Source organism: Entamoeba dispar, genomic scaffold (assembly GCF_000209125.1).
Source record: "Entamoeba dispar SAW760 scf_1105229459617 genomic scaffold, whole genome shotgun sequence".
Lineage (NCBI taxonomy): Eukaryota > Evosea > Mastigamoebida > Endamoebidae > Entamoeba > Entamoeba dispar.
Genome location: NW_001853782.1, coordinates 601 through 11,485, shown reverse-complemented (window position 1 = coordinate 11,485; position 10,885 = coordinate 601). Strand labels below are relative to the sequence as shown.

General features: G+C 24.2%; 5 protein-coding genes across 5 annotated transcripts in view, besides 21 other annotated features; 3 read left to right on the top strand and 2 right to left on the bottom strand.

Moving 5' to 3' along the window:
* Positions 1-374, top strand: part of EDI_263470 (uncharacterized protein) — a gene marked incomplete at both ends in the record, with an annotated part of 616 nt that extends 242 nt beyond the window's left edge. The window contains one exon of the mRNA XM_001735963.1: positions 24-374. Within this exon, the coding sequence (XP_001736015.1) occupies positions 24-374 (351 nt within the window). The remainder of the gene's footprint in view (positions 1-23) is intronic.
* Positions 375-400: 26 nt separating this feature from the next.
* Positions 401-497: a sequence feature (AT_rich).
* Positions 498-758: 261 nt separating this feature from the next.
* Positions 759-797: a sequence feature (AT_rich).
* A 108-nt stretch (positions 798-905) lies between these two features.
* EDI_263460 (serine/threonine protein phosphatase 2B catalytic subunit, putative) lies at positions 906-2,632 on the top strand (the record flags this gene model as incomplete). The annotated part of the gene is made up of 3 exons (XM_001735962.1): positions 906-1,033; positions 1,125-2,440; positions 2,499-2,632. 3 exons carry the CDS (start codon positions 906-908, stop codon positions 2,630-2,632), a joined length of 1,578 nt encoding a protein of 525 aa, XP_001736014.1.
* Positions 2,446-2,506: a sequence feature (AT_rich).
* Positions 2,633-2,656: 24 nt separating the features above from the next.
* Positions 2,657-2,685: a sequence feature (AT_rich).
* An 8-nt stretch (positions 2,686-2,693) lies between these two features.
* EDI_263450 (uncharacterized protein) lies at positions 2,694-5,828 on the bottom strand (the record flags this gene model as incomplete). The annotated part of the gene is made up of 2 exons (XM_001735961.1): positions 2,694-5,757; positions 5,818-5,828. The coding sequence occupies 2 exons, from the start codon at positions 5,826-5,828 to the stop codon at positions 2,694-2,696; spliced, it is 3,075 nt and encodes a 1,024-aa protein (XP_001736013.1).
* Positions 3,240-3,383: a microsatellite.
* A 177-nt stretch (positions 5,829-6,005) lies between the features above and the next one.
* EDI_263440 (U4/U6 small nuclear ribonucleoprotein Prp3, putative) lies at positions 6,006-7,172 on the bottom strand (the record flags this gene model as incomplete). The annotated part of the gene is made up of 1 exon (XM_001735960.1): positions 6,006-7,172. The coding sequence occupies one exon, from the start codon at positions 7,170-7,172 to the stop codon at positions 6,006-6,008; it is 1,167 nt and encodes a 388-aa protein (XP_001736012.1).
* Positions 7,173-7,203: 31 nt separating this feature from the next.
* Positions 7,204-7,245: a sequence feature (AT_rich).
* Position 7,246: 1 nt separating this feature from the next.
* Positions 7,247-7,304: a microsatellite.
* Positions 7,305-7,306: 2 nt separating this feature from the next.
* EDI_263430 (uncharacterized protein) lies at positions 7,307-8,017 on the top strand (the record flags this gene model as incomplete). The annotated part of the gene is made up of 1 exon (XM_001735959.1): positions 7,307-8,017. The coding sequence occupies one exon, from the start codon at positions 7,307-7,309 to the stop codon at positions 8,015-8,017; it is 711 nt and encodes a 236-aa protein (XP_001736011.1).
* Positions 8,018-8,022: 5 nt separating this feature from the next.
* Positions 8,023-8,064: a sequence feature (AT_rich).
* Position 8,065: 1 nt separating this feature from the next.
* Positions 8,066-8,137: a microsatellite.
* Positions 8,138-8,183: 46 nt separating this feature from the next.
* Positions 8,184-8,286: a sequence feature (AT_rich).
* Positions 8,287-8,426: a microsatellite.
* Positions 8,427-8,608: a microsatellite.
* Positions 8,609-8,980: 372 nt separating this feature from the next.
* Positions 8,981-9,041: a sequence feature (AT_rich).
* Positions 9,042-9,103: 62 nt separating this feature from the next.
* Positions 9,104-9,235: a microsatellite.
* A 54-nt stretch (positions 9,236-9,289) lies between these two features.
* Positions 9,290-9,317: a sequence feature (AT_rich).
* A 104-nt stretch (positions 9,318-9,421) lies between these two features.
* Positions 9,422-9,604: a sequence feature (AT_rich).
* Positions 9,605-9,628: 24 nt separating this feature from the next.
* Positions 9,629-9,666: a sequence feature (AT_rich).
* A 159-nt stretch (positions 9,667-9,825) lies between these two features.
* Positions 9,826-9,901: a sequence feature (AT_rich).
* Positions 9,902-9,960: 59 nt separating this feature from the next.
* Positions 9,961-10,245: a sequence feature (AT_rich).
* Positions 10,246-10,475: 230 nt separating this feature from the next.
* Positions 10,476-10,529: a sequence feature (AT_rich).
* Positions 10,530-10,861: 332 nt separating this feature from the next.
* Positions 10,862-10,885: part of a sequence feature (AT_rich) that runs on past the window's edge.

The following is a 10,885-nucleotide window of genomic DNA, read 5'->3' as shown; positions in this document are numbered from 1 at the left end:
AAGTTAGAACTTTCTGGCAAAAGGTTGGTCAATATAGTTTGAAAGTAAAGAGAGTTTGGTTTGATATTGAAGGTACTTGGACTTCATCTGCTTCTACTAACCAACGTTATTTAATGGAAATGATGAATGAAGCTAGAGCTATTGGTATTGTCCATGGTATTTATGGTTCTAAATATTATTGGGGAAATCTCTTTGGATCATCTTACAAATATGCTTATGCATCATCTACTCCATTATGGTATCCACATTATGATAATTCTCCATCATTCTCTGATTTCTCATCATTTGGTGGATGGACTAGCCCATCTATGAAACAATATAGAGGAGATGTTTCTATTTGCTCAGCTGGAGTTGATTATAACTACAAACCATAAGCTCCTAATTTAATCATTTTTTCCCCTTTTTTTTAGTATTTCTAAAATTTTTTATAACATTTTTTCTTTGGAATAAATATCTTTTTTTGAAAATATGTTTTTAAAATAATATTTTCTTTTATTCAAAAGTTTCAACTTTTTTGATAGAAATCTTATGATAATTTTAATACCGTACATCTCTATCCATTTTTGTATTACCCTGTAATTTTATTAATAACCAGTGTCCTTTCTTTTTTTTGTTTTGGGTCATTAAAAAAAAATAAAGCAAAGTTAATATCATGTTTTGCGTGTACCTAATCGGTTATGATTTCGTTGTGTTCATTACTCATTTTATTAACAGAGTAAAAAACAATTGGTAAAACTGTATTGTTTTAGAAAAAGAAGTAAATATTATATAATTAATTATTAATAAATAAATAAAAACTAAAGGATTGGGCTTCTTGAAAGTTTTTTTGTAAATAAGGAAAAATAGTCAGAAACTGAGGAAAAGATTGGATTTTGTTGATCTTAAAATTTAAAGCTTTTTCTGTGATGCAACCAACAACAGAATCACCAAATAAGGTTGTTAACATAATACAACACGAAAAGAAAAAATTTGTTCGACCCAAATTAATTAAATCTGAATCTGTAGCAAGTTGTAAACCTGCTGAAGGAGAGTTGTTTGTTTTAATTTTTTTTATTGAATAAAACTATTAAAGTTTTTGATTATATGTGGACATATTTGGATTAAAAAAATTATTAACTCAACAGTCTGAAAACACATCAACAATACACACCGGCTAATGTTGGTGAACGAACTATTCATACACACTTTTCTATTGAAACACGACCACTACAAAAAAATATGTTATTTGGGGATGATGGAAAGATTAATATTGGGTTATTAAGAAATCATTTCTTCAGAGAAGGAAGGTTGTCAATTGACTGTGCCTTAGAACTTGTTAGAAAAGCAAAAAAATTATTGTTGGAAGAAGAAAATATGATTACTATAGAAGCACCAGTTATTGTATGTGGAGATATTCATGGGCAATTTTATGACTTACTTACAATTTTTGATATTACTAAACCTATTGAAAATAATAAATATGTATTCCTCGGAGATTATGTTGATAGAGGGGATTTTGGATGTGAGGTTTTATTTTTCTTAATGGCTCATAAAATTAATTACCCAAAACAATTTTTCTTTTTAAGAGGAAATCATGAAAGTAAAATGATGACAGAAAGTATGACTTTTAATTTAGAATGTGAATACAAATATCATAGTATTGAATTATTAAATGAAATACATGATTTATTTGATGCTCTACCATTAGCTGCTTTAGTGGAAGGAAATTCTCTTGGAAGATTTTTCTGTACTCATGGTGGTATTAGCCCATTTCTCACTAGATTATCTCAATACAATGAAATTAAGAGAGTACAAGAACCCCCATCAAGAGGGCCAATGTGTGATATTTTATGGTCTGATCCTTTGGAAGAACCACAACATCCAGAAACAATGGAAAAAAGAAGATTGGACGCATGGCTTGCTACTGATTTTGCAGATAACCATTTGAGACAAACTTCTGTATTATATGGACCACGTGGGTTATTAAATTTTCTTGAAAAAAATGATCTCATTTGTGTTGTTCGTGCACATCAAGTAATGGAGGATGGATTTAAATTACATTACTTCTTACAAAACACTGATATACCACCATGTATTACCGTTTTTTCAGCACCAAATTATTGTGACATGTATCAGAATAAAGCATCAATATTAAAGATTAATTTAGAAAATATTTGTTTTGAGCAATTCGAGTATGTTGATCATCCATTTAATTTCCCTGATTTCTTTGATTGTTTCAGCTATTCTTTACCAACAATGATGGAAATGCTTGTTAACATATTATCTGAGCTTGTGGTTGCAGTTAAAGAAGAAGATGAGTCTATGCTCACACCAGAAGAACGAAAGTCTGATGAAGAATTAAAGAAGAAATTAGAATTGTATAAACAAAAAACAACCGATAAAATGAAAGAAAAGGCTGATGTTTTAAAGTTGAAAAAAGAAATTAAAACAACTCAAAAACGTTTGTTTTTTTAATTATTATTTAGATACCAATAAAATTTAATACTTATATTTAATAGTAAATAAAGAATGGTTCGACAAGGTATTAAGAATTGATTCTAAGAATGAAATGAGGCCAAAGCGTTTAACAAGAAAATTAACTTCAAGACCTGCAAACATGAGAACTGTTTCAGATACTAATATTCTTCATTAACTTTTTACTTTTAAAGTTTTGTTGTTATTAAAAAAACAAAAATTATAAAAAAAGTAACATCTTAACTAGTTTTAGTATTACCAGTATTACCAGTATCATCAGTGTTAGTAAAGCTAATAAAAATACCTACAAAAATAGCAAAAATACCTGCCGCAATAATTAGAGAACTAACAACTACCTTACTTTTATTCTTTTTTAAAATGGCTTGAACGTCCTCTAGAATTTGTGTTTTTTGAGACAACTCATCAAATAACTTGTTTACTTTTTCTTCAACATTTCCTTTTCCATCAAGTTGTTTATTCAATGTATATTCTATATGATGTTTTAACGTGTCTTTGTTTGTCTCAAAAATCGCTAAATCATTAGTCCATTTTGATTTTTGTTCTTCACTGACAATGTTAATACTTGTTTCTAATTTCTTGATCAGTACTTCATTTTGTTTTTTAATAGCCTCTTTCTCTCTTTCAAGACTCTCTTGCTGTTGTTTGATTCTAGTCTCTTTTGTTTTGAATTCATCTATTTTTTGGTTGAGTTGTTTTTCCTTATTATAAACTACTTCTAATTTCTTATTTAGACTTTGTTCTTGTTCCTTTGTACGTGTATCTAATTGTTCTTTTTTTTGGTTTATTTCTCTTTCTTTATCATTAATTTTTCTTTCTTTATCATTAATTTTTCTTTCTTTATCATTAATTTTTCTTTCTTTATCATTGATTTCTCTTTCTTTGTCATTAACTTGTTTTTCTTTATTATTAATTTGAATTTCTTTGTTATTAATTTGAATTTCTTTATTATCAACTTGTTTTTCTTTAGCACTAAGTTCTTTTTCTTTATCAATGATTTGTTTCTCTTTATCATTGACTTGTTTTTCTTTGTCATTAACTTGTTTCTCTTTATTATTAATTTGAATTTCTTTATCATTAATTTCTTTTTCTTTTTTATTGACTTGTTGTAATTTATTTTCATAAAGCTTTTTGAGATCATTTTCTTTTACATTGTAATCCTCGAGAAGTACTTGTTGAGTCTTTTTAATAACTTGCATTAACGTATTTTTTTCATCAAGATATTGTGTCTTTAATTCCTCTACTTTATTACTAATAGATTCTTTTTCTTCTGGTCTTTCTTTGACTAAATAACAATCACCTATTTTGTTGTACCCCCAATGGTCATTTCCATTTGTTTTTAAAAGATACTTGTTTGTTTTATGCATTTCATTGATAACAGAAAATTTCTTTCCACTAGGATGAGTGAAAAAATCACAACCCTTAATGTTGATATATAAATCATCACCTTCTCTCCAACAATATTTGTGTGGGAAAATTCTTATAGTAAATGTGTAATCTCCGACTTTCACTTGTTCTTTATCTTTAATTCCACTTGGAATAGGGATAAGTAACTCTTCCGTTACCAATCCATGTTTTAATTGAATAGTTTTTTGGGTTCCCAAAAAACTTTCTTCTAAAGAAATCCAAATAGTAAATGTGTCCATTTCTTTTTCCATTTGATCAACAACTAATAAAATCTTGGTTGTCTCATCCTTAACTTTTTCTAAATTTTGACTTAACCTTTTCACTTCTTTTTGAGAGTCATTAAGTTTGGACTGTTCTTCTTTTAATAACGCATTATTTTTATTTATTATGTCTGTCATTTGAGTTTTAAGTGATATCACTTCATCTTCTCTCTGTTTTTTTTCTTCTTTAATGTTTGTTATTTCATTTTCAAGGTTCTTGTTATTTGTTTTCTCTTCAGAAAGTTCACATGCAATTTTTTCATTAGCTTCTTTAATTTGAGATAATTCATCATTAACTTTTTTAAGTTCTCTATCTTTTTGATTAATAGTTTCTTGAAGAGTTTTTTCATTAAGTTTTAGTTCTTCTGTTAATTGTTTATTTTCTTGTTTAGTACTTTCAATTTCTATTTTGAGTTTTTCTTCTTCTTTCTTCCTCTCATCAATCTCTTTTTCTTTTTTGGATATTTCTGTTTTAACGAATTCTATTTGATTTAACAATTTGTTTTCTTTCATTTCTTTACCAGTAATTTTTTGATTTAATTTTTTTATTTCAGCTTTTTGCTCTTTTAATTCAATACCAAGTTTGTATTCTGTATTTTCTTTTTCAAGTTTTAATTGGTTAATCTCACGTCCCAACATTTCTTTTGTTTCATTTATTTCTTTTTGTTTTTGTAATTCAAAATCGTTTATTTCTTTTTTATGATTTTCTTCCTCCTCCTTTTTTTCAAGTTCCATTGCTTCAATTTTTCTTTTCAATGGTTGAATTTCGTTTCTCATCTCATTTCCTTTTCTCTTTTTTAACTCTTCAATTTCTCTTTTTAATTGCTTAACTTCAATCTGGTAAGTTTTTTCTTTTTCTTCTTTAACTAATTGCAACATTTTCTTAAAAGAAGCAGTTAACTCTGCTCTGACTATTTCTTTAGCATCTTCTTTTTTTTTCTTTTCTTCTTCTAAACTTTTAGTTAGCTCTATGTTTTTCTGTTTTAAATTTTCTATTTCTTTATTAAGTTTGTTTTCTGATTCTTTCTTAACCCTTTGATTTTTATTAAATTGGCTTTTTAACTCTGCAACTTCTTCTGTTCTGTTTTTCTTTTCAACTTTTAATTGAACTTCTAACGTTTCGTTTTTATATTTAAAGTTAGCAAGATCAGACCTTTCTTTTTTTAACTCTTCTTTTAACTCTATCACTTCATCAACTGCTAAGTCTCTTTCCTTATCAGTTTCTTGTTTTTCTTCTTGTAATTTATTCAATTGGTCTTCTATTAATTTTTTTTCAAGTTCAATCTCTTCAACTCTTTTTTTATGAGCACTGGTCTCTGCTTCTTTTTTCAAGTATTGCTCTTGGTAATACTTTTTCTCTTTATCAACGCTTTCTCTCATTAAAGGGATTGCACTTTTTAACTCCTGATTTTCTTTTTTGGTTTCATCTCTAGTTTGTCTAACCTTGTCAACTAAATCCTTGCATTGTTTTTGAACATTTTTTATTTTTTCATCATAAAACATCATTAAGTCAATTTCCAATTTTTTAACTTCTTCAGGACTACCTAACTTTTCATTTAGCTCTTTAAATTTAGGCATAAGTGGTGAGTTCTCGTATTCTTTTAAATCAATAGTATTTCTATCAATAAATACCAATCCTTTTCTTTATAGTCACAACAAAATTAAATTATACACAAACTCTCCTGACATAGTATTTATGGAATTTAAAGTTGAACACCTTTTTTACACATCATTGACATTTATCTTATCAATTATTAATAACTCTTTTATTATAAATGATGATTTAAGCATCATTTTCTTTTTTTTTTTCGTATTTTTTCTTAAATTTTTCGAAATTATGTATAACAGAAAAATTTTAATAACAGTTCAAATAATTTTCCATAGAAATTCTAATTGTTTTAATTGTAAAATTTCAATCACACTTTTCTCTTCTACATATCTTTCGCTTGTTAATGAATTAAAAGAAAAAGATTGGCGTTTTCCTTCCCATAATTTAATGTATTGATTTTCTCCAATCTTTTGATTTTCTTTAGTTATCATTTTCTCAAATTTAACTAATGACTTTTGAGTCCCTTCAACTATAATCAATCCCTTGGAGTCGGTGTATAATATAACTCCTTTCATAAAAAGTTCTTTGCTTTTGTGACGACATTTGTTGATCATCTTTTCATCAATTGATTTAAATTTGAACCCTTCCATAAAAATTCCTTGAGTCTCAATAGCCTTCTCATTCTTTTCTTTCTTTATTTTTTTCTTTTCAGCTGGGGTTTTCATTCTTTCATGGTTTTGTCTTTCATGCTCTTGTTTTCTAAGTTCCATCTCTTTTCGAGCCATTTCTTCTACTCCACTAGGGTTGATCACTATTTCTTCTGGATAAAGCTTTGCCATGTTTGATAGTTTTAACTTGACTTTTGGTGGTGCGATTACTCCCATCATAATTTTTTCTCTTTCTTCTTCAAAACGTTCTTTTCTTTGTAATTTCCTTAATCGTTTCTGTTCTTTTGGTGTTAAGATGGTCTTGATTTGAATAGCCCCAGAGTCAATTATTTCTTGTTTTGCAGGGTGTTCAATTTTATTGTCTATAACACTCACTTTTACAACGCCATCAACACCATTCAAAATTGATTCAACTTCTTTCATTTCAAGGTTGGGGTAATCTGTTATTTGGTCTGAAGTAAAATAAATTTTATCCCACCATTCTATTTGACCTGATGGTTCACTAACCCCTTCTTTTTCTATCGTTTCATTACCTTTTAAAATTCCTTTTTGGATGAGTTGGTAATGTATCCTTTCACTTTTCTTTTCTTCTTCCCTTTTCTCTATTATTTCTTGATCAAATTTTAAGCCTCTCATCTTTTTTTTTAATGGAACAACCTTAGGAGTATTTTCAAGAAACTTTTCGACTCTTTCCTTTGAAACATTGTCTGTCTTTGGTTTCTTTTCTTCCTGAGTTATTTTTACACTTTCTGCAAGCTCTTTTCTCTTTGCCAGTCTTGCTTTTAACTCAGCAATTTTACTCAACTTATCAGTCATTTGATAGATACCAATAACTAATTTTTTAGTCTAAAATAAAAATTATTAATCAATTTAAAAATGTTAAATATAACAAAAAAAAGAAGATAAAAGAGAAAAGGAAAAGAACTGAGAAAAATAGAATAAGAGAAGTTATGTTTAATACAAGTCTGTTTAATCAAACGAATACAAATCCATTCAGTCAAACGAACACAAGTATAATTAATCAAACGAACACAAGTATAATTAATCAAACGAATACAAATGGGAATAATCAAAATAAAGATAGAAATAGGAAAGAAGTGAATGGGAAGATGATAGTAGGAAGTTTTAGTAGAGAAGATTTAGAAACGATCAAGAGATTTATAGAGAAGAAAAGTATGGAAGGGTATTATCGAGAGAAGATAGAATTAAGAAGTACAGAAGAAGTAGAAAAAGAGATAGAAGAAGTGATTAAAGAAACACGAAATATCGAAGGGGAATGGATTAATAGTAAAAGAAAGATTGAAGAATTAAAAGAAGAAGGAGAAAAGACACGAGAAATGATTGAACATCAAGTAGGAAGAGAAGAATTATATAGTCAACCTATTCTTGTTGAGAAATATCGAAAAAGTAAAAAAGAAGTAGAAAAGATGATAGAAGGGATAGATAAAACATATAGTAGTTGTGCACAAAAAGAAATTAATAATGAATTAGAAAGTTTGTTAAGAAAAGAAAAAGAAAAAGAAGAAAATAACAAAATAGTGATTAAAAGTGTATTTGAACGAAATGCAAATGATATTGAATATTTAAGTGGAGAAATAGAAGAAATGAAAAGAAGAATGAAAATGATGAAAGCACGAATTGAAGGGAATTTAGATAAATGAAAAAGAAATAATTTAATTTTTATATAAAATAAGAATTTGATATTAATCATAATAAAATATGAATATAATAAATATGAATATAATAAATATGAATATAATAAATATGAATATAATAAATATGAACAATTTAATTGAAAATATTCAATGGAAATAAAATATTCACTTGTTTTAAAATCATTTAAAAATATAAATATCAAATTTTAAATAAAATCAAGAATATTTCATTAAATTAAACTTATTCTTACTTATTAATAATAATTATTATTATTATAAATCAATGAACACACATAAACAAATATATAATGAATAATATAAAGAATAAAGAAATAAAGTAAATAAGAATAATAAGAAAACAACAATAATAAGAAAACAAACAAATGAGAATGAATAATATAAAGAATAAAGAAATAAATAAAAAGAAGAATAAAGAAATTAAATATGAAAAAATAAAAATAGATAAAAGAATAAGAATAAACAAAAATATAAAGAGAATAGAAATAATAAATACACAAAATATAAAATAAAATGAAATAATAAACAAAAAAGAAATAAGAGAAATAAACAAAATAGAAAAAGAAGAATAAATATAAATAAAAATTAATAAAACAAGTAACAATAGTTCTTGTTTCATCTCTTCACTTTGTTCAAGTGAGATTACATTCTTCACTCTCTACCAAGTCATAATCATGAGTTACTTCTATATCTCTATATTCACTTCTTATGACCTCCACAATATTTCATTAAGTCATTCATGTTTTTAATTATTATATCTTTTCCTATTATTTCATATTGAATTATTATACATTGTTCTTTTACATTCTTATTGAATCTTTATTCACTAATCAATTTATTGTTATTATTACTGGAATTACTTTATTTTAGTTTATTAAATTGTTTTAAATTTTCAAGGAGAAATCCATACATTTCAAGATTGTTAATAAATACTAGAATTATCTTGTTATCATATATTATTGTTATATCATTTATTAATCATATTTGTTTATTTTATATTCTATATAAATATCTAGTATTTTATGAAATATTCCATCGCTTTTATTAATTATTTGATGAATCAATATAATGAACACTTTATTATTTTCATTCTTTTTTTTTGAATTTACTAATTTCATTTTTATTGAATATTAATTTCATTTCATTTTCATTTATTTTATTCTCTATTTCATCATCATTCATTATAATTATTTATATTTTAATTTAACACATATCAAAATATATTCTCATATTAAATCATGTTTATCAAATTATACAATGTTAATTATAATACAAATTAATAATATATGATCAATTGATGATATTTTATCAATACAAATACTATACCACTTTAATTTAACATTTAATGTAATCAATGATTTCTTAATTCATATAAATATACCAATTTCTTAGATTATTTTAAATAATTATAATTATTTCATTTTTATATTAATATTCATCATTATTTTAATTGTTAAATTCATAATATTCATTTCATTTTCAAAATAAATTATTAAATGAATATTTACAATATTTAATTTGAATTTATTAATATATATTTCATTAAATTTAATATTTAAATATTTTATTATTATAGATGATTCATTCTTATTTTGTACCAATAAAAATATAATTCATTAAATTCATTTTTATTAATTCTCTTACTACATACTTTATAAAATCTCTTCCATATTCATTTTTATTCATTTTCATTATTTCTCTTATTTCATTATCTTCCATTCATAAAATATTAATGTTCTTATTAATTTTAATTCATATCCAACTCTTAATATCATTAATTCATTTCTTAATCAAACTTTATTAATATATAATCTTTACTTAATGATTTTAATATATATTTCTTTTATATTCTTTATAATATATCAATTTTATCTACTTCAATGAATTTTAAAAATACTAGAGATTAACATAACTAAAATATTGATGAGATCAATATAAATTATAATGATGTAAATTCTATTACTTTTATTCAAATTATTAATGATATCTATTTTATCTATTATATCATTTTCTATTTTATTAATATATTTTATATCAACATTCTTCTCATATTTGAATAGATAATGATATTTTTAATTCATAAAAATATCTATAATTATTATTTCAATCATATTATCATTAAATAAGATATTCAATTTTCTAATTATTCAATATTTCTTAATATTTAATTAACTCATAATCATTTAATACATCAATAATATTTTAATTTAATATTTCAATACTTTCTTTGAATCACAATGAATTTTAAATCAAATATGTATAAATTATTGATCTACTTTGATTAAATTAATAACAATAACATTTAATTCATCTGATATGATAATTTAAATGATAATAAATAAGAATTTAGAGAAACATATTACAATATCACAGATTTTAATTTAAATACTCTAAAATATTATTGTTATATATTCCTCTTAATACATAATCTATTGAACATACAATCAAATAAATATAATATCTGATTATTAATAATAAAATATATTAATGAATATATTAACCATTGATGATCACAAAATCATATGTATTATTTATATCTAAAATATCTTATTGAAAGTTTTATTTTTATAATCAAATTCTTGTATTCATAGATAACCTTTAATAAATCATTCTTTTTCTGTTAAACAGATTTATTTACATCATATTTGACTCTTATCTAATTTGTATATCAATTATTTGTAATTGATTTGATTTTACTTTTAATAAATGAATGAATACTTTCATTATCACATCAAGACACAAATTTGTCTATTTCTATTTGATTTAGAATCACCAAAATTGTAAATTAATGATGTTTCAAACTATCATTGTATGTTAATACATTATTGGTGGTAAAATATTTTGAATTAATAAAAT